The sequence below is a fragment of the Hemicordylus capensis genome, chromosome 4 (genome assembly GCF_027244095.1).
Source record: "Hemicordylus capensis ecotype Gifberg chromosome 4, rHemCap1.1.pri, whole genome shotgun sequence".
Lineage (NCBI taxonomy): Eukaryota > Metazoa > Chordata > Lepidosauria > Squamata > Cordylidae > Hemicordylus > Hemicordylus capensis.
The window spans coordinates 252,260,104-252,287,363 of record NC_069660.1 but is presented as its reverse complement, the minus strand read 5'-3'; the positions used below and the strand labels follow the sequence as shown (position 1 = coordinate 252,287,363).

Sequence of the window (27,260 nt, the reverse complement as noted above, 5' to 3'; positions counted from 1 at the left end):
TTAAATACCCAATGCCCAAGCTGTTTAGGGCTTTATAGGTTATGACCAGCACCTTGTATTTTGCCCGGAAACATATCAGCAGCCAGTGTAACTCCTTCAATACGGGAGTAATATGGTCTCTCCTAGATGACCCAGAGATGAGCCTGGCTGCCACATTCTGGACCAACTGTAGTTTCTGGACTACGTACAAGGGCAGCCCCACATAGAGCGCATTGCAGTAATCTAGTCTGGAGGTTACCAGCAGATGTACCACTGTTTTGAGGTCATCTATCTCAAGAAAAAGACGCAGCTGGCATATCAGCCAAAGCTGATAGAAGGCACTTCTGGCCACTGCTTCAACCTGGGACGCCAGGGAGAGACTTGGATCCAGAAGCACCCCTAGACTGCATACCTTTTCCTTCTGGGGAAGTGTGACCCCATCCAGAACAGGCAGATCAAAATCGGTTCTCGAGTTTCAACCCCGCACAATGAGTACCTCCATCTTATCTAGATTCAGTCTCAGTTTGTTATCCCTCATCCAGCCCATTACTGCCTCCAGACAGGCATTTAGGGAGGTTATGCCCTTTCCCGATGATGCTGACATGGAGAAATAGATTTGGGTGTCATCAGCATACTGATAGCACCCAGCACCAAATCTCCTTATGATCTGTCCCAGTGGTTTCATGTAGATATTAAACAACATTGGAGACAATATGGAGCCCTGAAGGACACCATACAAAAGTTCAGATTTTGAAGAACAACAAGGGACACCATCTGGAACCTGCCCGAGAGGTAGGAGTGGAACCACTGCAGAGTAGTACCTCCCACCCTCAACCCCCTCAGACGCTCCAGAAGGATACTATGGTCGATAGTATCGAAAGCCGCCGAGAGGTCCAGAAGGACCAACAGAGTCACACTTCCTCTGTCAATTCCCAGTTGGAGATCATCCATCAGGCCAACCAAGGCAGTCTCCACCCCATAGCCAGTTTGAAATGGGTCTAGATAATCAGTTTCGTCCAAAACTGTCTGGAGCTGGGAGGCCACCACCCTCTCAATTACCTTGCCCAGCCATGGAAGGTTGGAGACAGGCCTGTAGTTACTCAGCTCTGCGGGATCCAAAGTAGGCTTCTTCAGAAGCAGCCTAATAATTGCCTCCTTAAGACTAGGAGGCATCCTGCCTTCCCTCAGAGAAGCATTTATAATCTCTACCAGGCCTTCTACAACAACCCCACTGCCAGATAATATAAGCCATGTCGGGCAAGGATCAAAAGAACAAGTGGTGGGCGCACCGTTCCAATCAGCTTGTCCATATTCTCAGGAGTCACAAACTGGAACTGATCCAACCTAAACACATAAGAGGAGTCGCTGGACACGTCCACATCAGACACTGAAGTAATTGTGGAGATGGAATCTAAGTCAGCCCGAATACAAGAGATTTTGTCCACAAAGAATTCATTAAACACATCACAGTGGGTGGTGTCTATCTTGTGTTTTTGTTGTTGTTGTTTTTAGAATGTGAGCCCTTTGGGGACAGGGAGCCATCTTATTTATTTATTATTTCTCTGTGTAAACCGCCCTGAGCCATTTTTGGAATGGCAGTATAGAAATTGAATTAATAATATAATATGTAGATGAGCTTCTGTAGTGACATGGTAAGGAAAGATCCCCTCGTGCAAGACCAACCATTGTGTCACAAGGAGGGAAGGTTGAGTGTCTGTGTCAGGATCTCAACCATGAAATGTAGTGTAATGCATGTTCCAGTTCCTAGGGGTCTAGAGTTAACAAATATCCAGGTTTATTTGCTGCAAATACAGATTTCAAAAACCAATGGTCTTTTATTTGAATAAATGTTCCATGGATCTTATGCTACTTATCATAGAATGTTGTAACACAGAGATTTCTTCTCTTGAAGACTGTATATGGCCATTTTTTAACAAGATGCCCCATTTTGAGATGATCAACATGTTGCAAGGAACAGTGGAGATCTCTTGTAGACAGGAGAAAACACAGCTAATAATAAATCTATCATCCCATGTGCTCAATGACACAGAAAAATCCATTTTCAATAAGGGTCTTTTGTTTGTCCCCATTCCACGGTACAATGCACTAGAATTGAGGTGTTCAAACCTATCAGACAAATTAATCTGGAGGTTCAACAGTAACATCACAAGACAGTTTCAGACTGAAATCCACTTTTGTACCACCTTCACAAAATCTACAAATTAGTACTTTTGAGAAAGTTGTCCTAAGAGATATTGCAAAATTAGAACAAAAAAGCCTCAAGGGAGGGCATAACCTCACTTTAGAAGAGAAATTAACTTTATAATCTTTAGAGACCAATCTCAACATTATCATCAAACCTGCAGACAAAGGGGGTGCTATTGTCTTGTTGGATAAGGGTGATTATTTGACTGAGATATACTATCAATTAAATGATGCTAATTGTTATAAACTCATAGGATCTGATTCCAAAAAAGGACATTCCAATTTATTATAAAAATCACAGTACAGGAGGCTGTTTCTTTAGGTAACATCTCTGCATCTTATGTAAGGAATATGCCAGAACCCTGGTCTTTTCTATTTTGTCAAAAATTCACAAACCCGGTCCCCACCTCCCCCCTGGGTAAGCTGATCATTTTGGGCTCTAACTATTCTGGAGCCATTGGCCCAGTTTTTGGATTCATTCCTACAATCTGTGGTTCTTGAAGTTCCTCTTACATCAAAGATAAAGGTAGAGTTGTGCCGTCGAGTCGGTGTCGACTCCTGCTGACCACAGAGCCATGTGGTTTTCTTTGGTAGAATACAGGAGGGATTTACCATTGCCATCTCCCGTGCTGTATGAGATTATGCCTTTCAGCATCTTCCTATATCGCTGCTGCCTGATATAGGTGTTTCCCATAGTCTGGGAAACATACCAGCTAGAACATACAAACTAGTCTGGGAAACATACCAGGGGAGAGTCGAACCAGCAGTCTCTTGCTCCCTAGGCAAGTTACTTACCCACCTTACCATAAAAAGCATTTTATTAATATCACAGAATGTTTATCCATTCAGATGTCAACTTCATTTGTCACTCTGGATGTCCAGTCCTTATATACATCTATTCCTCATGAAGGCGCTAGAGTGGTCATATCATCATATCTTGATTCTAGACCCCAGTTGGGACCCCCTCACACTCACACACTTCTTAATGGATTTGTTGGACACTTTTAGGACATTATAGATGCGGCCATTGTTCCTGTTGCATCCATATCTTTTAAATTTTTTTGTTTCAGTCCTAAATGGACCTTTCACAAAATTCTCTACTATTATGCTGCTAACTACCTGGATCCTGGCATATGTCCAACATGACAAAACTAATGTTTTCAACAATTGTAAGTTATTTTGGTAGTATCTACAATAGTCAGCACACCTTCAATCTTCAATTACAGTTGATTGTTAGCAGATATATAAGCCACGTTTCAAGAAACTTGGCTTTGCACCTACTTTTATAAGAGAATTTGTTAGAAGTAACAGAAGAGGTAGCTTAACACTAAGTACTCTACAAACGGCTGACTTTTTGTGGTTGTAATATAGCTTCTGGCAAAGTGTTTTTATGTTGTTCTGTCTTTATATCCTTCACCATTTGAGTGCTTTTCCAGCACAAACATCTCTTTACCTTTGGGATTAAGACAGGAATATGTTTCCACCATATTTGGCAATATAACCAGTCCACATGGACCAATGTCAATTCACAAGACCGATGTCCACTGGCACTTGACAAACAAGTATCTCGAAATGGGAGTCACTGTAGTGTGTGGACTTCTTCATTCATATTTTCACCTTATGGACTCCATTGCTCCATTTTGATACATAGTTTGTGGAATCTCTCATTTATTTATGTGTTGTATTCATTTCCACTATGGTTCCTGTTGTTTCTTGTTGGTAATACAATTGTTCTATCCATATTCATCAATTGATCTACACTGCATATATTTTCTACTATAGTAATACTCTATCATATTGTGTATTGGGGTATATATGTATAGATCCCAGTACTCTATATTCTTTTGCTCGAAGGCATAGAACAGCCATCTTGCTTGAGACCGTTAGTGGCTTGTATAAAGCATTCTCTCTCCCTCTCATCTCTGCTGGGCCACTTTGTTTTAGTTAGTTCCATAAATATCTGCATCACCGTTTCAGCAATCTGTGTGAGATCCTTGCTCATTATATTCTGTGCACCTGTGTGGAGCACGCTTTGCTCACGCATGTCTATTTGTCAGCAAGTGAAGCTTATTTGTAATCAACTATAAAAGGCCGCCGCTTGAGAGTGCTAACTGAATCTCACTGATGGACCAGCATGCAAGTGCCTCGGACCAATGCCAAAAGAAGCCGCAACCCCTACTGCAGTGGGATCCTCAGTAGTGTGCATTTTGAGGGATGTAAGCCTTTTACTCTTTCATCTTTCTCTGATTAAAATGACGGTTATTCACCTTCCACCATGTGTATGTCTCTTAGTCTTGGACCCAGGCAAAGAACCATGCCCCTGGCACAACAGCTTCCCTCCTTCCAAAGAGAAAAACACACTGCAGCAAAGTGTGAACATTCACAGTCTTAATCTGTGGCATCTTCCCACTACTATTGATAGGGGAAGTGTGCTTAAGTGTGGGCAGATAGGCATATCTCAAAGATGTACTTTACAGTTTGCCACCCAAGGAGAAAGAGTAGGAAGGATGTAAAAGTCCTATAGGCATATTACAAGCACAATATGCGGTGACCTGGTTCCCACAAAGGAGGAATTGCACAGCACCAGAAACAACTCAGTTGGAGTAGAGCAACAATTAATAATGTGACTGTAGGTGTTGCACAACAAAAAAATATCTGTTCAGATCACAAAACAGGAATTCAGGATGAATGGTTACCGAGTTGGGAGAGGATGGGAAACTCTAATAAATCTCCCCTGCAACTATAAAACATATCCAGAGAGAACTGGTGCTAGACTGAAACCACTTTAGTTGAAGGAATTATATTGTGTGTCCCCTTGGGGGTTATTGCAATTGCATTAATATAGTATGTCAGTGTCAGTTATTCTCTCTAATGTATGACTTCTCCTGTTCTTGCTATTCAGATATGTAAATGAAGCAGATATTAAAACAGGCATATAACATTGTGGCAAGAATTCTCATTTCTGGTAAAAGAGATACCTTCTTCATACTGAAATTAGGCACCTGTTCGTTTGCACCATAATTTAACTGAATGACTCAAGTTTTTATTTTTTTATGTTTAGAATGTAGGATTGCTGCTGTAAATTACTTTAGTTGGGAATCCTATAATAGGCATCTTGATGAGTCAAACAGCCATAGCCTGGAACTGAAATATGAAAGTAAAAAAGTAGAGAACTTGTAAAGATGCATGGCTCAGATGTAGCAGCTCATGGGATCACGTTTTAAGAGTCCCAGTACTACTAGAAGGGTACACATGGTTCACCTCCACTCCAGTGCTGTCATGGAAGCTGCCAATGGCACAGTGGCTTTATACCACCCACTTCTTGTCACTAATAAGATATATGTGGGTACCTACCTGGGTCTGATTCAGGGAGAGCCACACAGGGCTGGCTTCAGCAGCTTGTGCAGCAGCCCAAGGCTCATGATAATGTTCCTAGAAGCTTTGTGTTGGTACTGTCTTGTACTTTTTAATTTTATTTATTGAACATCACAACTGAACACCACCATGTGTAGACACACAGACACATACGAACAGTGCCATCCATAAAAACCACAGAAATGGAAGATAATTGAGCAGCACCATATGATTGATTGATTGATTGATTAATTAAGTGCCGTCAAGTCAGTGTCGACTTTTAGTGACCACATAGATAGATTCTCTCCAGGATGATCTGTCTTCAGCTTGGCCTTTAAAGTCTCTCAGTGGTGCATTCATTGCTGTCGTAATCAAGTCCATCCACCTTGCTGCTGGTCGTCTCTTCTTCTCTTTCCTTCAGCTTTTCCCAGCATTATGGACTTCTCAAGGGAGTTGGATCTTCTCATAATGTGTCCAAAGTATGATAGTTTAAGCCTGGTCATTTGTGCCTCGAGTGAAAATTCTGGATTGATTTGATCTATGATCCATTTGTTTGTTTTCCTGGCTGTCCATGGTATCCTCAAAAGTCTTCTTGGGCACCAAAGTTCAAAAGCATCAATGCTTTTTCTATCTTGCTTCTTCAGAGCCCAGCTTTCACATCCATAGAGTGTCATGGGAAAATCCATGGTCCAAACGATTCTAATCTTTGTAGGTGTACACATGCCACGGCATCTAAATATCCTTTCCAAGGCCTTCATTGCAACCCTACCAAGTGCTAGTCTGCTGTGTATTTCTTGACTGCTGGATCCTTTACTGTTGACAGTCAATCCTAAAAGGCAGAAGCTATCCACCACTTCAATGTCTTCATTGTTAATTCTGAGGCTGATTGCTGTACCCATTGTCATTAGTTTAGTCTTCTTTGCATTTAGTTATAGTCCCATTTTTTTCACTGTGCTCCATGACGTTCATTACTAGAGCTTGTAGATCATCTGCTTTCTCAGCTATATACCACCATATACATCCACATTAATTGAAATCATATACCCGCCAACATTTCACAGATGAAAAAGGGGACATGCTGTGAATATGTAAGGAGTGTGGCCAAGCAAGTGACAGGAACTGTAGTGCAATTCTACAAGTATCATACCACAAATGGAATTGTAATACAGTTCTGACTACAAGCATTTCACTAATGTAAAGCAGGTAATAACGTGCATGCAGAACACACTACAGGTTGAGTATCCTTTATCCGAACTGCTTGGGACCAGAAGTGTTCCAGATTTCTGACTTTTCTGGATTTTGGAATATTTGCATATTTTAAATGAGATATCTTGGGCATGGGATCCAAGTCAAAACACGAAAGTTTACTGTACACTGTATTTTATTTTAAAAGGTTTTATTTAAAGTATAAAAACGAATAAGTATTGAATTTACGATAACTACAGGTAGCTGTAAATGTAATGAAAACTAAGCCGCAATGAGTTGGTGCTGTGGGCGCACGCTGGGTGGTTTCTGGATTTTGGAGCATTCTGGATGTCAGATGTCCGGATTAGAGATATTCAACCTGTATTCCAGATTATCAGAATGGATGAGCCAAGCATTACATTTTGCAGATGTAAAGAGAGATACATTTATAACAACCAATTGTCATGCCAAGGATTACTGCCCAAGGCCCCCTTCACTATTACACATTGCTGAAGACTAGATTCCATCTGCTAGTCCATGCACTGCATAGTGCCTTAGTGCTGTACACCCATTGACATGCAGGTGCACGAGACATGATACATCTACCCACCCACTTAGAGTTTAATTTCTAGAAACTCTCGGGAGAGAACTGAATCCTGAAGAATGACAATTCTAGCAACTCACATGGGGGGGGGGATTGAATTAGGCATCCACAAGAGACAAAAACAGGCACAAAATAGGAATAGTGATTTACCAGAGACAGATTCCAAAAAACAGAGATTGCCATGGTAAATATGGATAGTTGGAGCCTATGCAGTCATAATCAGAGCTTTGCTCCATATCCTCCATCAGAAATTCAACTGTCCAGGATGCAAAATGGCTTTTTTGGCTCCTTCATTACTGGTGTTCAGGCAGGTGATTGAAACCTTTTTATTTCACTAAAAGCGTTTTTACCACCTGCCTAATAGTTTGTTTTGTCCTTTTGTGCTGATAGTATTTTCCCTTGTTGTTTTACTGTATACCAGTTAATATATGTAGCCACATCAGTAATCCAGAAACTGTTAAAGTGAACATATTATATTAGAGGATAAACTGTTGATGCAATTATTTTCAAAGTTAGATTCATCTGAAATCTTCATGGGGAAAACAAATGGTATGAAACTCTGGGGAGGGAACTGAATCCCGAAGATTCAGTTCCCGAATCCCGAAGATTCATCACAAGGAGCCGTAATATTAACATGCAAGCAACTCTCTGTTGAAAGTCTATCTCAAAATGGATTAGTGATTTTAAATTGTTCATATCAAATGTAACTGACCACCTTTCCCCAACAGCTGATGGAGAAGGGAGTGGGATTGAAGGGGGTGATAAAAAGAGTTTCTATTTTTATTTTTATGTTATAATCCTTGGCTGGCTTGGCGAGAACTTCCCAAATGAGCTGATCCAAGGCCTCATGCTTCTTCCCATTTTTTCCTCCCCAAGTCACCTCACCTTGCCCCTCTCTCCTGAGGTGCTTTGTGTGCTCCTCCTACCCGCCCCTCTGGTCTCGCTGAATTCAGCGCGCCGCTTCCCAGGCAGTGGCCACGAGCTGGCCCGCCCAATCAGCTCAGCAGAGGTGCAAGCTTCCAGCTTCTGGACACAGTTCTCTGCTCAGAAACTGGAAGAGCACACCTGAGCACTCAGACCAGCTGGGGGAAAGATCTGGGTGGGTTGTTTCACTGGCCCCACTCTTTCTCCCGGCTTCCCCACTTCCAGCTTCTGGGCAAAGTTCTCTGCCCAGAAGCTAGAAGAGCACACCTCATTCTTCTGAGCACTTGGATGGGCTGGAGGAAGGGGGGGCACTGCAACTTGGAGTCCAGGAGGACAACTTGGGTGACTTGGAGTCCAGGAGGGAGCACACAACGCACCTTAGGCTGAGGAGAGAGGAAGGAGGTGAGGTGAACCCTGGGGACTTGGGGAGGAAAAAATGGGAAGAAGCACAGGGCCTTGGATTGGCTCCTGCAGAAAGCTCTCGCCAAGCCAGCCAAGGATTATAATCTAAATAAAACAAAAACCCTTTTACCACCACCTCCTCCTCACTTCTCTTCCAGACCATTCTCCATATCGTTTAAAACATTTTCCTTACTTAAGAGCATAATGGAAAGGTCTCTTTCTAAGAGTTAGCACCAAGTCATCCACTCCAAGTCACTGAGAGCCACACAGACACTCACGTCTGCTCTCTGTCTCTCACCAAAATGGCCACCTTCTTCCAAGTCCTTACAAAAAAGCACTTTCCCCATCAGGGTGCTCTGATTGACTGCCTGAGTAATCAATCAGCCTGGTCTCTCTGATTGGTACAGGGCAGTTCAAGGACCTCCCGTTTGTGAAAACAAAACCAAGCATTATTATTGGCTGCTGCCTCATTAATATGCATATTTTGTATGCTCTGTTTCTTTTTATTGGCCATTTTGGGTTGGTGGTATTGGCACTCACAGCACTGCTCTGTATAGCAGCTGGCTGCTGCAGACAAGAGGAGCAGAGAACAGCAGAGTCAGGTACTAGGGACATACAAAATGGCAGCCAGAAGCAGAAAGTGGGTGCCGCCCACTTTGCCCTTAGAGAAGATCTGCTGCTGCTGAAATTGTAATTTCAGAAGAGCAAAGCATCAGCTTTGTGATAGTACGTACTATTTTTATAGTGTTCAGTGTTCAAAGCACTTTATGTAATCTGAGTAATCCTTATAAAAACCCTGAGAGGACTCAGTATTGCTCCCAAACTGTAGGTGCTGGGGAATATGTTAAGAGGCTAAGGCCACCTAGTTAATTCATGACAGTAGTTAGATTTCAGCCAGGGACTTCTTGGTTCAGAGCTCAGTCTTTTAGTTGCTACAGTAAATTAGTTTATATGTTAGACTTGAAGTTTGAAATTATTCTACCTATTGATTATGACTTACAGTTTCATCTCTCTTTGTAGGAGAATCTATAGAAGGTCTTAGAGAGAGTGACTGCCTTTTGATTCATTCATGCCGGCAATGGACAACAATTACAGCTCATAGTCTGGAGGAGGGTCATTACGTCATAGGGCCGAAGATAGAAATCCCTGTGCATTATGCTGGTAAGTGTGGCTTCAGTTCTGCAACTCAAAAATAAAAGGTGCCTACCAATTACACCAGCTATTTTGTTGCTTGGGAAAGGAAAGCAAAATTGATGCTGACAGAAACAGTGACTATTATTTTAACAAAAGAAGGGTGAAAGGGGAGATAGATTTATACTTGCTTTGGCTAATTTTATAATTTCACTAGTAAATTATCATAAACTACAATGTAAAAAGTATCTTGCTGTCCTCTGAGTTGGCTTGAAAAATGTTTAGGTTCTGCATGCTGTATCCCAAAAAATGTATGCAGCCACGTGATGGTCTGTTTGTGTCAGTTTCTCGCAGCAGCACTGTGTGTTTCTGAATAAACGTGTGAACTTTAGAAATGATGCTAATTAGAGGCTCAGTTTTTATTTGTTTTCAAAACTGTTGTTTGACCTGTAGTGCTGTAGCAAGTTCATATGTGCCTACCCTTTCTTTCAGGTTCTAAGCGTACCCTTAGAACCCGAAATTGCCCCTGGCCATTGTGGCTGGGGACGATGGGAGTTGTAGTCCATCTGGGGACCTAAGTTTGGAAATCCCTGGGGTCAAATAAACTGTTGTGGTGCTTCCCACTGGTCAGTCTGCTACTTGATCTGCATGCTCTACCTGCTTTTGCCTTTCTCTGTGATAGGCCAACCAGGTGCTTTTTCAAGGTATACTCTTTCTAATGTGTGGACTGTGAATTAAATTTTCTCCATTTCCCAATAAACTCCTCCCTCTCAAGTCTTTCTAAAACTTGGACAAGATTTCAGTTCTGATCCAAACTATTTACTGGTATTAAATACTATCTTATCTTATCTTTATAATTAATTCTCTTAGCCAGCCAGCGTGGAGATGTGGCAAGGCAATGCTTGCCGGTGAGGGAGGCACCTGATTGGCTGAGCTCTGTTTGGCCCGCGGAGGTGCCAGATTGGCTGGGCTTTGGCCCGGCCATTGTGAGGAGGGGCCGTCTTGGCTGCAGCCTGGGCTGGGAGGCGGGAGGCAGTGGGAAGAACTGGCCCTGGCCTGGCGCCAGAGGGGGGTGGGGTGGGACATGAGTGCCGAGGATTTGGCAGCGGAACTCTCGCGACAGGCTGCGAGAGTTCCGAAGTGAGGACTGAGGAGGAGAGGGGTAAGAAAGTGCTCGTAGTGGCCGCCGGCAGGCAGCAGGTAGAGGAGTGGGGAGAGAAAGGAGGCAGCGGGTGGGGGGAGAGAAAGGCAGTGGTGGGCAGCGGGTGTGGGGGAGAGAAAGGCAGCGGGCAGCGGGCGGGGGAGAGAAAGGCAGTGGTGAGAGAAAGGCGGTGGCGTGAAGCGGGCGGGGGGAGAGAAAGGCAGTGGCGGGCAGCGGGCGGGGGGAGAGAAAGGTGGTGGCAAGAGAAAGGCGGCGGCAGGCAGCAGGTGGGGGGAGAGAAAGGCGGCGGCGGGCGGGGGGAGAGAAAGGCGGCGGCGGGCGGCGGGAGAGAAAGGCGGCGGCGGGCGGCGGGAGAGAAAGGCGGTAGCAGGAGGACGGGAAGGAGTAAAAATGGTGGTGGTGGGGCCCTTCTTGGCCACCTGCCATGGCTCTGTGTGGGGGGAGGAACAGGAGAGGAGGAGGGCTTTGAAGGGGAAGAAAGGAGAGCCCGGGGCAGGAGGAACAGGGAGGGGGAAACAGCCGGCCCCAAACCGCCGCACAGATGCTCTGTGCGGGGTTGGCTAGTAAAAATATTAAAATACTTCTGGTTGACATGATTCATTCCATCTTAAAGAACAGATTGGTATGTAAACCTCTGTCTTTCATTGAAATATTGAAGCACTACCTGACCTGGCACAGAGCATCTGCGCCCCTAGTTCTCTCATTCTCCCCCTGCCCCAGTTGGTCTTCCCCTCAGTTTGTTCTCTCTCAGTGGCTAGGCTTCTCCTCCCTGCCCGCCGCCACTTCTCCTCCCTGCCCGCCGCCACTTCTCCTCCCCACCTGGCCTCTAGTTTGCCGCCGCCACAGTCTTCTTCCCCGCCCGCCTCCACTGCCGTTTCCCCGCCAGCCTCTGCCACTGTCCCCCCCCCCACGTTTCACCTGCTGCTGTTGCCGCCTTCCCCCCTCCCACCCATCCCATCACTATCCTGAACTCTCGTGAGAGCTGCCACACATGGGATTAGCGACAGGTACGCCTAGGAGAGAGAGAGGTACATGGTTGGGGTTTGGTACAAAAGAGATGGGGGAAGAAGAGGACCTAAAGGGACATCTAGGCAATAATGAATCTCACTACTTTTCTCTGGCACTGAAATCTGCCACAATTTGATATAATATGGGTCAGTTAGAGGTCAGATATTTACTGTGTATACTCAGCAGCTATACAGATCAGCTGACAGGCTATTAGACATACTGAGTCCCTTTGAGAATTTTATAATTTGTTCACTGTATGATAATACATTACTTGTGTGCTTCAGAGTGTGCTCTCTCACCCCAACAACTCAAGACTCTCTATCTTTTTTTAGTTTAGTTTCTCAGGAAGTAGACTCTAAAGACATACATGGATGCAATTCAACAAAAAGTAGTATAAAAATACTACATCTTCTACTTTAGAGCCAGTTTCTAGATCTCAGTTTTCTTCACTGTATTGTTAGCAAGGGGGCACTAATGTGCCCCTTTTCAGAATTGGAAGGCTAAGGTTATAAAACAGGCAGTTTCCCAAAAGAAATTGATAATCATAGACTTAAAATCCAAATAAAAATATATTGTATTGAATTCAAAATTGAGGTAATAATCATGATAAAGCTCTGTCCAAAAGCAAACCCCCACAACAATATGTGTAATCACCATGGGGAACTTACTCAAATTAGTTACTAGCATGATATATTTACATGTGGTTTAGGCCAAATTAAATGTTTTTTAAAAATCCATTATTAGTGCTGACAAGCTTAATTTTCTTTTACAGTAGCAGCAGTATTGGGGCTCTCCATGAATCAGGATTGTGGAAGGGTTAAGGGCCGGGGCCTTAAAGTACCCTGACAATGGTTCAGGTGACACCCCCACTCTCTGCTGCTATTTGCCAAGGCTCTCAGAGGCACAATTAGGAGGTTTTGCTTTGCTTTTCTTGACAAATAACTGCAGGGAACCTGATTGGAATCAAAAGAAGAGGTAGTACTTAAGCCCCCTACCTCCTGTCACAATCCCAATCCACAGGAGGGTGATCTGGTTGCAATTTTTATAAGAAAAGTTAAGCCCATCAGCAGCACTAGTGGCAGGCTTATAGTAACTTCTTATCTGGCCCTGAGTTACTGGTTTCTGCAGGCGTCCTGCTTCTAACATTCCCTTCTGTTTGCTTTGTAAGTCACATCTACATCGCCAACTGAAAACAGCTTTAAAAAGCAAATTGCCATGGCTTTTTTCAAGGGACCCTGGCTGTAATAGTTTTGGGAGAGTGCCAGGATTCTCCTAAGGCTCCCTGGTTATCTTGCAGCACTAGTTTTCAGAATCCCTTGGGAAAGCCGTGTGAGCTGCTTTGTTTTGTGTTCATCCAGAAATGGCAACTGAAAAAAAACTGAGGCTCTGTCTGGTACAATTTAAGACCACTGAAAGAAAAGGCTAGATGTTGTTTGTCTCCTTAAGACAATAGATACAGTTCATATACACCTATTGAAATAAATACTGTTCATGAGTCAAAATATATTTTGCATGTCTGTAGAATATATTCCAAAGAGTAAATATTACAAGAGTTCAAAGGCAACAGCATTGCTTCTGTTTGACAGTACAGTGTGTTTTCCCAGGGTAAGTGATGCCAAGTTTCTCTTCATTAATGAGTGAAATTCTATGCTGGGGAGTTTCTGAGTTATGAAATAGTTCAAGAAACACCTACTAGTCCTTATACTTTCTGAACAAATCGATATTTGCTCCTTTGATGATTCATCTTGCTGCTGAATTGTGTGCATTGACCTATGCACAGTTGAATTTAAGCATTAAGCTTTAGCTCAGGTTAAACTTAGAGATATATACACTTGAATTTATTAATGTAGAAATTTTCTTTAGAACTTGTGTTGAGCTGAGGCATTGAAATATTTCTTAAGCCCCATTTATTCATTCAGTATACACATTTAATGTGTTGTGGCAGGGGTGCGGGTAGCAGGCTCCAACCCCCAACCTAAGTTTTTTCATCTGAATGCCTGAATATGGTCCCCATGGGTACTTCTGTACATGCCGATGTTTCTGTTCGGACTTTCAGTTAACACAGGGTAGGGTGAGAGATAGAGTGAGGGATGGAGTCTAGAGTAGGGTGAGGGATGGAGCCTGCTGCTACAACACTGCCTCCCACATATGCCTATTCATTGAATGTGCTTATTGAATGAGTGAACAGGGCTCAAGCTATGGCTTAAGAGTGTGGCCAACTGTCCTAAAAAGCAGCTGTCTAATTATTTGGTTTTCTGGGGAGAGTAACTATATAACTGCCTAGGCAGTACCCAAGCAGCAAGCTAGGGTGGCTGGGTGCTACACATGGAAGGTGTGTAGTCTTACCTGCAGTTAACTTACCTGAGTCTTACCTGCAGTTAACTTGGCACCTCCCTGTTATAAGCTTGGAGGCACTAGCTTTTTAAAACTAGGAGAAGGAGACACCAAACCTTCTGTTCCATTATATTGCTGTCCAGTTTCAGGCTAAAGGGGGAGAGGAGGGGAGTTCATTTATGAACCCTCTCCCAGCTTGGGTCTTGGCATGAAACCATTTTTTAAAGGCCTGTATCATTCACAGCACCTATATTCAGACATCTTTTCAGTATAATCCACATAAAACTTTCAAATATAAGAAGTTGCAGCTATGCCAAGTTGACTGGGCTTTCTGCCAGATGGGGGCAAGCTCTGTCACAAGGCATCTCTCATCCCTCTTTTATTTTTATTTTTTTGCAGTGAACAATGCGCCCAGAGCATCACACTCCATGAGGTCATGGGTTTTTTGTTTGTTTTAAAGTGCTGGGTGTGCTGTGCCCTGTCTGCTTTAGACAGAAAAACATCTACATGGCATTGTTACCCTTTCATTGAGCTACAGTTATACCAACTGCAGCCCTAATTTGTTGGGAAAAGCTCCTTGCAAATGCTGCCCTCCACTGTGTTAAGTGTTCAAAGGGAAAGGAGAGACTCCTGCTTCCCCATGTTACATGGTAAAATATGGTGGGTGTTTGCAGTATAATGCCTTGGAGTATAGTGGAAATATATAATAAATGCGTGCCCTAGCATGCTTTCTTGTGTATTTTCAATGTTTCCCTTATGCATCTATAATTTGACTTAGTTAAATTTGAAACCTATGTCATTCACCCATCAAACCTGTGTATCAGCCAAGATGAGATGAATCACATTTTAGCTTGATTTTTTACAAGATAGTTTCTAATAATTTGTGCTACTTACTTGGATGCAGCACTACTCTAGATTTGGCTAGAATCCACAAATTATGTGGTAAATAAAGCTTTTTGCTTAAACATATGAAACTTCTACATAGGCTCATAATGTCAGCCAATTGTCTAACAGTCTGAGGCAGTTTGAGGTCCAAGTATTCCTGTCATTTCCTGTCCCCTGAATAGACTGTGAAGATGCCCATAGAGCCCACTCAAGTTTTAAAACTGGAGAGCTGCTTATAATGTCTGCTCTCTGAAGTCACTTTGCTGCTTGGCCAGAGCTCTACAATTTTGCAGCCACACTTCCAAACACCATAGGGCTACAAATTTCTTGAGTGGTTAACATTTGTGTTCCACACTTATTTAGAATTATGTGACTGAACCTGTGAATTGCCCACATTTTTGAAACATTAACCCAGTCAACGGCAGAGTTTTTAAAACTAGATTTTAGTCTTGGAGCTTGTGATAGGGCTGAGAGCACCTTTGAACATGTGCAGAGTTTGTTTCTTTCACCGTTTCTTTCAAGTGGTGCCTCTCAAAAATGGTGGTGGGATGCTACACATCCACCTACCCTGCCAAACCACTTCTACAAAAAGAACATGGCAGGTTAAGTGGCCTTGCAACTCAGGCCACTTGCAGCTCAGCAGGTGCAACCCACAGGAGATGCTCTGTACATCTTCTAAGGTATATGACTATTGCTTGGTGGAAGGAAACTTGTGAACACATTCTATACCATCGATGCAGGATATTGGCCACAACAGCTAAAACTAATATGGTTCAGACTACAACTATGCCACAATCAGCAATAATGTACACATAGGATAGATTTCTCCAGAAAAGTCACACATGATGTGCATTATACAATTAAGGAATTAAACAAGTAGAAGACTTTCTAGAAAATATTTAACTATTTTAGAGATGAGGAAAATGATGCCATAACCTGGGAGAGATTCATACACAACCCTTCTCTCATTCTTTCATGCATACACAGGGCTTGTACAACTCCACATATATATATATCTTCTCTGTGTATTTGAACCCCCCCAAACACCAGGTTATTACTCATATTTGTTGCTTCTATATAACCTCTTTCACAGGAGGCAATCCAGTTAATCCACTTCACCCCAAAAAACATTTCTCTTCAGTTCAGTTCAAAATAGTTAGTCAAGACTATGAGTCATCATAAGTAGAAATAAAATAATGTAATGTCTATAAACCTCAACAGCTTTCATACACACTGAGCCATTTTAGAAGGGCAGTATAGAAATTGAATTAAATAAATAAATAAATAAATACACACAAAATCACAGAAATAAAACCAACTTAATCTGACAAAACACATCCATAAACAGTTGATTTATATATTTTGAATATATTTTTGAAACAAAAATAAATTTTATAGGGCAAAAACATTTTTCAGTATGAAAATGGGATGAAAACAAAAGGTTAAACCCTTTCCCATCTACTCTGCAGCATTAATTAATATTCCCTTCATTTCATAGCTGCTCGGGGGCCGTGTTCTCTCTAATTTTTTCATCTGTATGTGGAGTGAGTTTTGTTGTGGGTGGGAGTATCAAGGCAGTGTGTGCACACATGCATTCAGAATGGGGCCTTCTTGATTTAACCTGAGTGGGATCTGAGCTGACATTAAAAACAAAAACAAAATTTGTGAGCACAGGCATGAGCACACGCGTTAGAGGGAACACTGCTTGTGGGGAGACCCCAAGACTGTCAATGTTATATTTAGCATCTTGTCTAGTATGATACTAAATCATACTGTATATGAACATCTACAACTCTGCGATCTAGTTTGGCAGCAGACATCTTCATTCTGGAATAGTAACCAACTGAGAAATTAAAATGCAGAACCAGTCTACCTACTGAAACAGCCCTGCTGGATCAGGCTGAAGGCCTGTCTAGTCCAGCAGCATCCTGTTTCACACAGTGGCCCACCAGATGCCTCTGATAAGCCCACTGACAAAAGGTGAGGGCATACCCTCTCTCTTGCTATTGCTCCCCTGCAACTGGTATTTAGAAGCATCTTGCCTCCTAAGGCTGCAGATGGCCAATAGCCACCAATTAGTAGCCATTGATAGACCTGTCCCCCATGAATTTGTCCAAGCCCCTTTTAAAACTATCCAAGCTGGTGGCCATCACCACATCCTGTGGCAAAGAATTCCATAGATTAATTATGCACTGTGTGAAAAAGTATTTCCTTTTGTCAGTCCGAAATTTCCCAGCCTTCAGTTTCATGGGATGAACTCTAGTTCTAGTGTTTGAGAGAGGGAGAGAAAACTCTCTCTGTCCACATTCTACTCCATGCATAATTTTATACACCTCATGTCTCCCCGTGGTCACCTCCTTTCCAAACTAGAAAGCCCCAGATGAAGTAGCCTTGCCTCATAAGGAAAGTGTTCCTGGCCCCTGAATATTAAGGTTGTCCTCTAATGCACTGTCATTCTTGAGATACGGCGACCAGAACTGCACGTAGTATTCCAAATGTAGCTTTACCATAGTTTTGTATAAGGGCATTATAATGTTAGCATTTTTGTTTTCAGTCCCCTTCCTAATGATTCCTAGCATGGAATTTGCCTTTTTCACCACTGCTGTGCACTGAGACACGGCATGTCCAATCTAGACTGCATTTGTTCTCTTAATCAGATTTTAGGCAACTTTTCCTCACACACCTTTCAATTTAAATCAATAACTTTATACACACACACACACACACACACACACACATTTTAACTGGCAGAATCCCAGTTTGGACCCTTAAAAAAAAAAAAAGCTGGAGGAGGACAAATGGAGTTGCCTAGGGTAGTCACCAAAAGTTTCCTTTTGAACAAGTATATTTCTGCCCCATAAGGACATGTTTGAGTATAGATTCTAAAGTTAGGGGCAATTTCCTTACTCCAATGGGTCTTGAGAAGACTCAAGTACTTCTGATGATGATAATTGAGCAGTCTTCAACTTCAGCCAACCATTTGCTGAATCTAAAGTTTGACAGCTTGATGATAAACTTTGTTCAGAAGGACATTTTCACACTTCAAATCCTGATGGACAATGTCAGCTTCGTGCAGATACTTGATGGCCATGCATACCTGATGGAACATGGTCCATGCAATCTCCTTGGGGTTTGATCTCTAGTTTTTATGAAGTCCTGCAGATTCTTTTGGGCACCCAGTTCCACCACAATGTACACTTTCTGATCCACTTGAAACATTTCATAGACTATGATGATGATGATGATGATGATGATGATGATGAAGAATTTGATTTCTATACCGCCCTTCCAAAAATGGCTCAGGGTGGTTTATACAGAGAAAAAACAAATAAATAAGATGGATCCCTGTCCCCAAAGGGCTCACAATCTAAAAAGAAACACAAGATAGACACCAGCAACAGTCACTGGATAGGGCCAGTAACTCTTCCCCTGCTAAATAAAGAGAATCACCATGTTAAAAGGTGCCTCTTTGCCAAGTTAGCAAGGGTGTTCCACATTCATTAAGACATCAATTTTTTTTCTTGTTAGAAACTGCTCTAGAAAGTCCAAAGAAGCCTTTTGCCAATCTATTATTTTTACAGCAAAATCAGATCTCAGTTGTTTGAAGTAGGCCAGTTTCACCTTGGCATAAAAGCCTTTCCCTAAATCTCTTCCCAAGATGTAGCCTCTTTTCTTGAGGACTGCAGCATCTCCTTTGGCAATATAGGCAGCTGCAGAGACTAGGGATATTCACGGAACCAGCAGGGGCCGGTTCAAAGGCTGGGGAGGAAATAACTTTAAGGGCGTTTCCCTTGCTGGCACTCGCTAAAAAATCGGCCCAGCAGGACAACAGCATACCTCCTTGCTGCCCCGGCCTCTCCTTATACGGAAGTAGCCCATGTGTGCGCACACAGGCTACTTCTGTTTACTTCTGGTCCGAGGAGAGGACGAGGTGGCAGGGAGGTATGCTGCTGCCCCAGTGGACCTTTTTTTTTAGCAAGCAGTGGCTGGGAAAACATGGCCGGGGGTGGTGGTGGTGGTAAGTGCTCCCTCCCCCATCTTTAAAGTTATCCCCCCATGTTTGAACTGAACAGGTTTGTGCACATCCCGAGCAGAGACCTGTTCAGTCACATGGTTAACACGTTTCTAGCCAGGCTAAATTGTCATGCACACAGGACAGGACCTCCTCTGTTGTTGCCCCCAGGCTCTGGAATGCTCTCCCAGTGACTTCTGCTCTTTGACATCTGTGGCTGCTTTTAAAAAAACCCAACTAAATAACCTTTTATTCAGGTGTTTACCCCTGGGGCTGCCAGGTCTCTCAGCTCTCCTGTTTCTTTTGTCTTTTTTTATGGTGGTTGTGTTTTGCTGTCTTATGGTTTTTATTGTTTAACTGATTTTCAGGTTTTATATGTGATTTTCATGGAATTTTATTGTATTTTAACTTTTTTAAACTGTCATGGGATGCTCTATGAAAGGCAGTATAAAAATTGAAACTTTACAGCAGTAAAATATTTACCCAACTACCAAGAGAATAACCTTCTTAAACAGTGTGTGTAATTTCACTTGTTCAAGTTTGTGACTCTAAGTATGTCCCAGGGTAAACTATTTACTAATAGTGTTGAAGGCTTTTAAGTCATCAAAGCGTTAAAACAGCCCTTGCAGAAATATATTTCAGTATTATTGACAAACTGTATATTTCAGTATTATTGACAGATACTCCACTCTAAATGCAGTATGTTCCTCCACAAAGCTGCTGTTGGCATCAGCCAATTATTTGAGCTTAGGAAATAAGTATTTCATATCCTATCTAGCTATCAAATTTGTAGACCACCCCAGATTTCCATCTCTGGTTGGTTGGGCTAACAGATATCTACTCTCACATAAGAGACGGGCACTGCTACACAGACACCATCAGAACATAATATTGGTCCAATTGCAGTCAAAGAACTTGTTAGTCCCCATGATTCCATGCTATTTTTAGGTCTTCACTAGGACCCTCCCCAATACTTTATTTGAAAGCTTGAAGATTAATTCTTTAATTCCTTGGATAAAACTGAGGGCCAAGGTTCAAGATTGATTAACTAATCACAGCCATAGGCTTCTGATTTGGGGGGCCGGGGGAATTAGATATAGAAATGCTGCTCCCAGGTGATGTTTGAAGCACTAGTAAGTAGGGGCATAATAGTAAACTGCTGTCCCTAATGGCAATCTTTGTTAGCTTTCCTTGAGTTAACTTACACCCACAATTCATTACTTGTCAAGATCCCCTCCCAGTTAATTCCAAAACACCAAGTTCCCCTCTGCTCCCCCTCCCCCGCAAAAGAGAGAACACCAGCCATTTTCTCTTCCCTCTGCTTTGCAATTGTAGCCTGATCCTCTCATCTTTATGCCTCCCACTTAGACAGGTGTGACTAGACAACAAAGCGGGCATACAGAGAAAGGGCAGCTGTTGTCCAATCAGCAGCCACTTGCTGGTGATCCAGTAGTCAATCTGCCTAAGATGGCCTCTGTTTCTACTCCTCTCTACCTTATCCCAGTATAGACAACTATTAGGCATTCTTCTGTCCTCTATAGGAGCAGGCAAGGGAGAACCCTGGGAACCCTTTTTTCACTCTGTGCTGGTGCTCCAGCTCAGGATCAAAATGTTTACTTTAAAAACAAACAAAAGCCAGCTAGTGGTTCACACATGCATTGATTTTTCAGTGGGTGGTTGTTGTTTGTTTGTTTTTGGTTGCCCTTCTCAAAATTGGCAGGTGTTGGCATATTGTGCAATAGGAATGATGAGTGGACATTTATTGAGTAATCATAACCAGGAATTATGCATATGAGATTAGTTAGATGAGGCATAAAACTTTCTGGAATAGTTTGTGGTTTCCAGACAGGCTAGAACCTTGCAGTTTCTTAGCTTTAGGGCAAAGCTTGTGAACCAGGAACAAATGCATTGTTGACTAGTAAAGTAAAGTGTATCCTCGAGTCGGTGTCAACTCCTGGCGACCACAGAACCCAGTGGTTGTCTTTGATAGAATACAGGAGCCATCTCCCATGCAGTATGAGATGATGCCTTTCAGCATCCTCCTATATCACTGCTGCCTGATATAGGTACCAGCAGGGACTCAAACTCATAACCTCTGGCTTCCATGGAAATCCATGCACATAGTGCATATCACTGTTGAATTTTGAATTCCTAGTGAGAAGAGTTATCTGTGCCAAATAAATGATATTTGGGCCAGGGCAAAAAATGCGGCAGGGACCTAACTAAATGAGCCGAGACTGCTTCTTGCAAGGATCACTCAACAGCCAAACATGGAAGGAATGAGGAGGAGGATCTGTGCTTAGGTGGGAGGGTTAGACCAAGCAGCTGTGACCCAGCTGGCCAGGATTGCCAAAGTCCTGTTTGGGGTGAATCTTCCTTCAGATTTATTCTGTTCATATTAAAAGGACAAGTTAAGCAAGCCTAACTTGTAGGACTGTGTGTCGGTAAAAGTTAGAATTCCTTTTTGGAATTCCCAGCCCCCACCACAAGGAGGCAGTGCCTCACAGGGCAACTCCCCAGGGTAGGGGGGTGCTCTTCTCCACATGGGAAAAGCTCAGGAGGAACTACATTCCCCAGGCATCCCAGCATCTCTCAGCCGACCCATACAAGTGCCTAGCTTTCCTTTTGGCACTCCCCACCCGCACCCCTGAGCACTTCCCAGCAATGCCACAGCTGCCCAGCTCTCCTCTTGCCAGTGCTGAGTGACTGAGTTCCCCCCCACCCTTTTACCCTGGGGCAGTTGCCCTGTGAGACACTTCCTCCTTGTGGTGGGAGCTGGAAGTTCCGAACTGGAATTCTGACTTTTACTAATGTGCACATTCCTAATAATCTGTCCTTTTTAATTTCAATGGGACTCTCTTGAGTAAATTTAGTCAGACTGTCAGCCACTGTTTCAAAGGGCTGATCAGAATTATATGTAGGCATACATGTTCTGCCTTTATGTGTGTGTCGGGTGAGTGAATTTGAAACCAAATGGGTGGATGCACCACTTTCTCCAGTTCTGGGAAACTGCAAGAGATTGCTCCTATTTCTTACCTAGGAGTAAGAAACAGGTAACCAGTAAATTTACAGCTTACCCAATGAATCTGTATGCGTGGACTGTATAAGATGATGTATATAGTAAAGTGCGTATCTTGGACCTTTCCCAAATTTTTGTTCTTCCAATAAGCTTCTTTAGCTCCATTGCCTACTCTTTCTCTCTGTCATGTCTTTGACTCTGAATTTGATCAGAATCCTGTAAACATTGGTCCTACCACTTATTTATCCTTGTGAGCAGGTATTTGTATCTGTTCCTCTTATTCTGGATATGGACCCTAGTAACATCTTTTAACAATCCTAGGTGGATGCATTTCAGTAGCAACAACTTTATTCATATGAACATTTCTTTTGCAAGGCAAACCTAAAGTGAGTACTTTGTACTGTAGTCATGTCTCTCTTTATGAAATCTGTTCTTCACTGGGATTGTTTCCCAGTTTGGATATTTTTGTAACTCCCTTGCTCTCCCTCTGCCTCTGCTCCCAACAAATCTCAACCATATACAACCCTTTTATCTCCAAATATATACTTAGGGAAGGAACTGTTCTTGTAATGGATTTGGAACTCTTGATGCTCTAAAAAGAAGGCATTAAAAACACCTATAGTGTTGAATTGTGTCTTTCTGTTTCAGTGTTTGCCCAGATGTCCAAAAATGTGTGCCTAGGTTTTGAGAATGCTGGTAGGAAGTGTGGTTGGAATACCTCAGTCACCATCCTCCCCATGGAAACAAGAAGCACTTCATGTCTTGAAACCAACGCCAGTCACGTCAGCCTTGCCTGTTAAAGCAACTGACATCATAGGGTTTCTCAAACTGTGATTGAATTGTGGTACCAGGCAGTATCTGTTGCTGAATTGAAACTCACTGCTTAGTAGTTTGTGAACAAATGCTTATTGTGTGCATCACACATAATATACAATATACAATCACTGAAAAGTAATCTATATTGCTAGAGCACTTTCTTTATGCAAGGCAGGTTGTCAGGGAAGGGTTCAATTTTATTGTTGAAGCAAGAAAAATTGAAGTAGTCTGAAAACAGACCTGCACAGATGCACTGTGTATTCTCAATTAACTTGGATTAATTTAAAGTGTGTGTCTAAGCACTGTTAATCTTCTTGCCATGATAGTAAAAACACTACCTGCATTACCCTCTGCATGGTATGAGAGCTTGGGGAAGATGTATGATCCAATCATATATAACAGATGGCAATGTAATTAGCTTCAGTATGGATCTTGACTGCTTTAGCCTCTATAAATTAGGATTTAAGTAGTCTGATCTTTACAGACAGATTATTGTACCATTCTGGTGACCTGTTGGTAAAGGTGTACTGTACAACTGTGTGGTTTTTCTTTGTCACAGCTGGCCTTATGGACTAAAATCTTAACAGGAAAAGGATTCGTATATTTTTATGTTAATATGAAAGTTGTTTTGTGAAATTTGCTGCAAAGTTCTGAACTATACTGAACTTCTAATTTTAAAACACAATATGAACGGGTATTAGTTGCTTCTAGGAAGAGAAAGGCATATGGCAAGCAATGAACTTCATAATAAAGCCTCCCACTCAATAGTTGGCTGCTCATTCAGAGTATGTGTGGTCTTTTGCCAGAGAAATTTCAGATTAAGGGGAAAATAAGATCATCATTTAATTGTTAGCAACTAAACACTGATTGTGACACACCTAGTTTCAGCAGGTAAGAATCTTTTGCCTCTTCAGTGGAAGTATTCTTGAGTACATGAAAGAGGCTAACATCTAGATGTATTTAAACAATTGTGGCTGGCATATTTAAAACTATTAAAGGGTAGTTTTGTACTTGACTACTGTGATGCAGAATTTTCTCATCAGCCTAGAACTTTTCTACTCTAGAAGTTTGGGAATTAAGTCATGAACATAAACACCCTTGTACTGTATAAGGACAAGGTTACAGCTGATGGTCTTCACACAGTGCCTGCTTCTTTCCCTTTATGTTCTCAGTAGAATTGTAAGTGCTAACCGCCCCTATACATAGAGAAACATGGGAAACTGCCTTATACCGAGTCAGACCAATGATCTTTCTAGCTCAGTTTTGTCTATACCAGGGATTCTCAATGTTGGGTCCCCAGATGTTATTGGACCCATAATCCCCAGCTCCAGTTGCCTTTGGTTGGGGATTATGGGAGTTAAAGTCCAATGACATCTGGAGACCCAACGTTGAGAATCCCTGGTCTACACTGACTGGTAGTGGCTCTCCAAGGTTTCAGGCAGGAGTCTCTCCCAGCCCTTCCTGGAGATGCCAGGGATTGAACCCAGGACCTTCTGCATGCAAAGCAGATGCTCTGTCACTGAGCTATGGCACCATCCCCTAATAGAGGATGGAGAATATGACCATTAGACTTGCACATTTGCTATCAAGCAATTAATTAAAGCCATTGCTGGCCATGGCCCAGCTGCAGAACCTTTGGGATTAGTTTTAGAATCTGCTTTAAATGCTAGAGCTCCACTCTGGATTGATCATGTAGTAATAACAGAGCATGTGTATTTCCTTTAGTACTGTATTACCTGTTTGGAATTCTCTCTGGTAAGAGAAACCCTTTTTCATTATAGCAGAGTGCACAGAGGCACAACACAGCGGAACTTAGTTAGGCATGCGTGTATGCTGAGAGTAAAGTAACTTGGAGCCAGTTCATAGTTTCAGATCAATATAAGTGATATTTATTAGAGAACTCCATTCTAGATAGGAAAGTAAGGAGTTAGGATCTCTAATCTAGCTAGCTAGCTGGATGCAGATGGATTCTGCATCTCTGCACACATGGTGCAGGGGAGAGGAGCTTGCATGTTGCAAGGTAGAAGGAACAGGAAGAAAAGGGAGAGAGGAAGGAAGTGGCTGGAAGGAAGGAACTCCCTAAGATTAGCAATCTACATATCAAAGAGATAGTGTCAGAGCAGTAGAGAAGGGATGACCAATGTCTTTACCCTCTAGTCCTCTGACTCACTAGTCTGTCCTCCTATGTCATTGAGACAAGAGACAGTGTATAGTCCTTCACTTCCAACATTACCAACCACAACACACCTCTGCGTATCTGAGATTAAGGGGCAAGGGTTGTAGGATAGATGATATGGCTTTTTTTGAACCCTAGTGACTGGGGTTCTTTTAGAAATTAACCACTGGTTCTTCTTTTGTACCTTCCCCTTTAAAAATGTTTACACACATGAGGCAATGTTTCCCTGGTTATCTTGGATCACTTCATGCCCAGTTAATCTTGGTGGTTTTTCATCTGTTTGGAGAAGCTGCATATAAACTTGATATTGGCTATTTCTCTGAAGGCTTCCTTTTATGGTCTGTTCCAGTCTTGGTGCCCTAAATCCTTTCAGTTTTACGTAAGTGTGATGACAAGCTACATGGTAATACAATTGGTATCTCAAAGTGACACAAACAAAACTACTTTCAGGAATCGTCCAAAAGCTGAAAAGAATGCATGAGTGATGTTTATAAGGGTGGGATTTTTTTTTTTTTTAGACACATTGCTGATGTGATAGTGAATTATTGTAGCTTATAGAAGTTAAACAGTGTTGGGCAACAAGGAAACTCCCTAAAAGTTTTAGAAAATTTAAAATTCTTATTAGTTCTGTGACTGTAAAATATAATGGTCTGTTTTCCCTTATTGTCTTTACATCAAACCCCCAAGAATATGGCCATTTAATTATAAATTAGGCTTCAGAGACATTGTTTGTGCTGTTTTGGAGCTTTAGCGTTGAAGAAAAAAAATGCAGTTGTTACAGAGTATGTCAAAGGCTTTGTCTCTTCCACCAATGTCTTTGGTGGAAACAAGGGACAGAAGAGAATGGATGTGTCAGTAGGTGGATGGGGAAATGAAGGCAACTGTAGCTAAGGTACACAAAACTAGCAATATAGCTCCTCTGTTACTTTCGTTCCTGCAAATGGTGCTGAAGATCTCCTCAGCATGTCTCATGATGGTTTCCATCTACCATCAAACTTGCATACCAGCTTGCCTGTCACCTGGTTCTGACATCAATCCAGATTCACTTCATTTGGGCAATAGCAGCATCTTCAGCATTTAACAAGGGTGTCCTGGTCCCAAAACTCTGAGTGGCTACTTGGGCTTAGCCCTCTACCTTCATCTAGCACTATATTCTCATTATGCATTCCCTCTCCAATGCCACCTTCAGCAGAGCTATCCTTCACTTCTCATTTGCACAATACCACAGCACTTTCTTTCCAGGTAAAAGAGCTTGCCAGTTTTTCAATGATGTGCATGCATAGAGACCACAAAGAAGAACAGGTATCTGTAACTGATTTGATTTTATTTTATTGTTAGATTTTATACTGCCTTTCATTAAAAGAATCTCAAGATGGTTTACAAACATTTAAAACAATATAAAACCATAAAAACTACACAATAAGAATTAAAATGGAATTTTAAAATACAAATCTAATTAAAAGTTTAAAAAACATGTACAATATAACCATAACATACAAAGCAGCAACAAACAAAATACTCATTTAAAAGCCTGGGTAAGAAGCCAAGATTTTACTTGCTTTCTGTGATGGGAACTGTGGAGTGGAGGCCCACTGGGAGACCATTCCAAAGTCTGGGGGCAAGAACTGAGAAGGCCCTGTCCTGCATACGTTATAGGCAAGCCTCTCTCATTGTCGGCACACGGAGCAGGGCCCCCTCTGATGACTTCACTGAGTGGGCAGAAACCCTTGGGAGCAGACGGTCACTCAGGTATCCTGGGCCCAAACCATTCAGGGCTTTAAAGGTCAAAACCAGCACCTTGAATTGGACCTGGAAACAGATTGGCAGCCAATGTATCTCTTTCAAAATGGGGGTAATATGGTCCCCGCGGGCAGTTCTGGATAACATCCTAGATGCCGCATTTGCACTAGGTGCTGTTTTTGAATGTTCTTCAAGGGCAGCCCCACATAGAGTGTTTGACAATAATCCAGCCATGCCGTGACTAAGGCATGGATAACAGTGGCAAGATCTGCCTTCTCGAGAAAGGGATGCCACTGGCACACTAGCTAAAGGCATGCAAAGGCA

The 27,260-nt window shown here is 42.5% G+C and overlaps 1 protein-coding gene across 2 annotated transcripts in view; it reads left to right on the top strand.

The window, feature by feature from the left end:
* Positions 1-27,260, top strand: part of GAREM1 (GRB2 associated regulator of MAPK1 subtype 1) — a 134,026-nt gene that overhangs the window by 35,985 nt on the left and 70,781 nt on the right. Inside the window, exon 2 of one of the 2 annotated variants that reach the window (XM_053249192.1) lies at positions 9,674-9,814. In XM_053249192.1, the coding sequence (XP_053105167.1) occupies positions 9,674-9,814 (141 nt within the window). Of the gene's footprint in view, positions 1-9,673; positions 9,815-27,260 lie in introns of those variants that run through there. The other variant, XM_053249193.1, reaches the window with a different exon arrangement.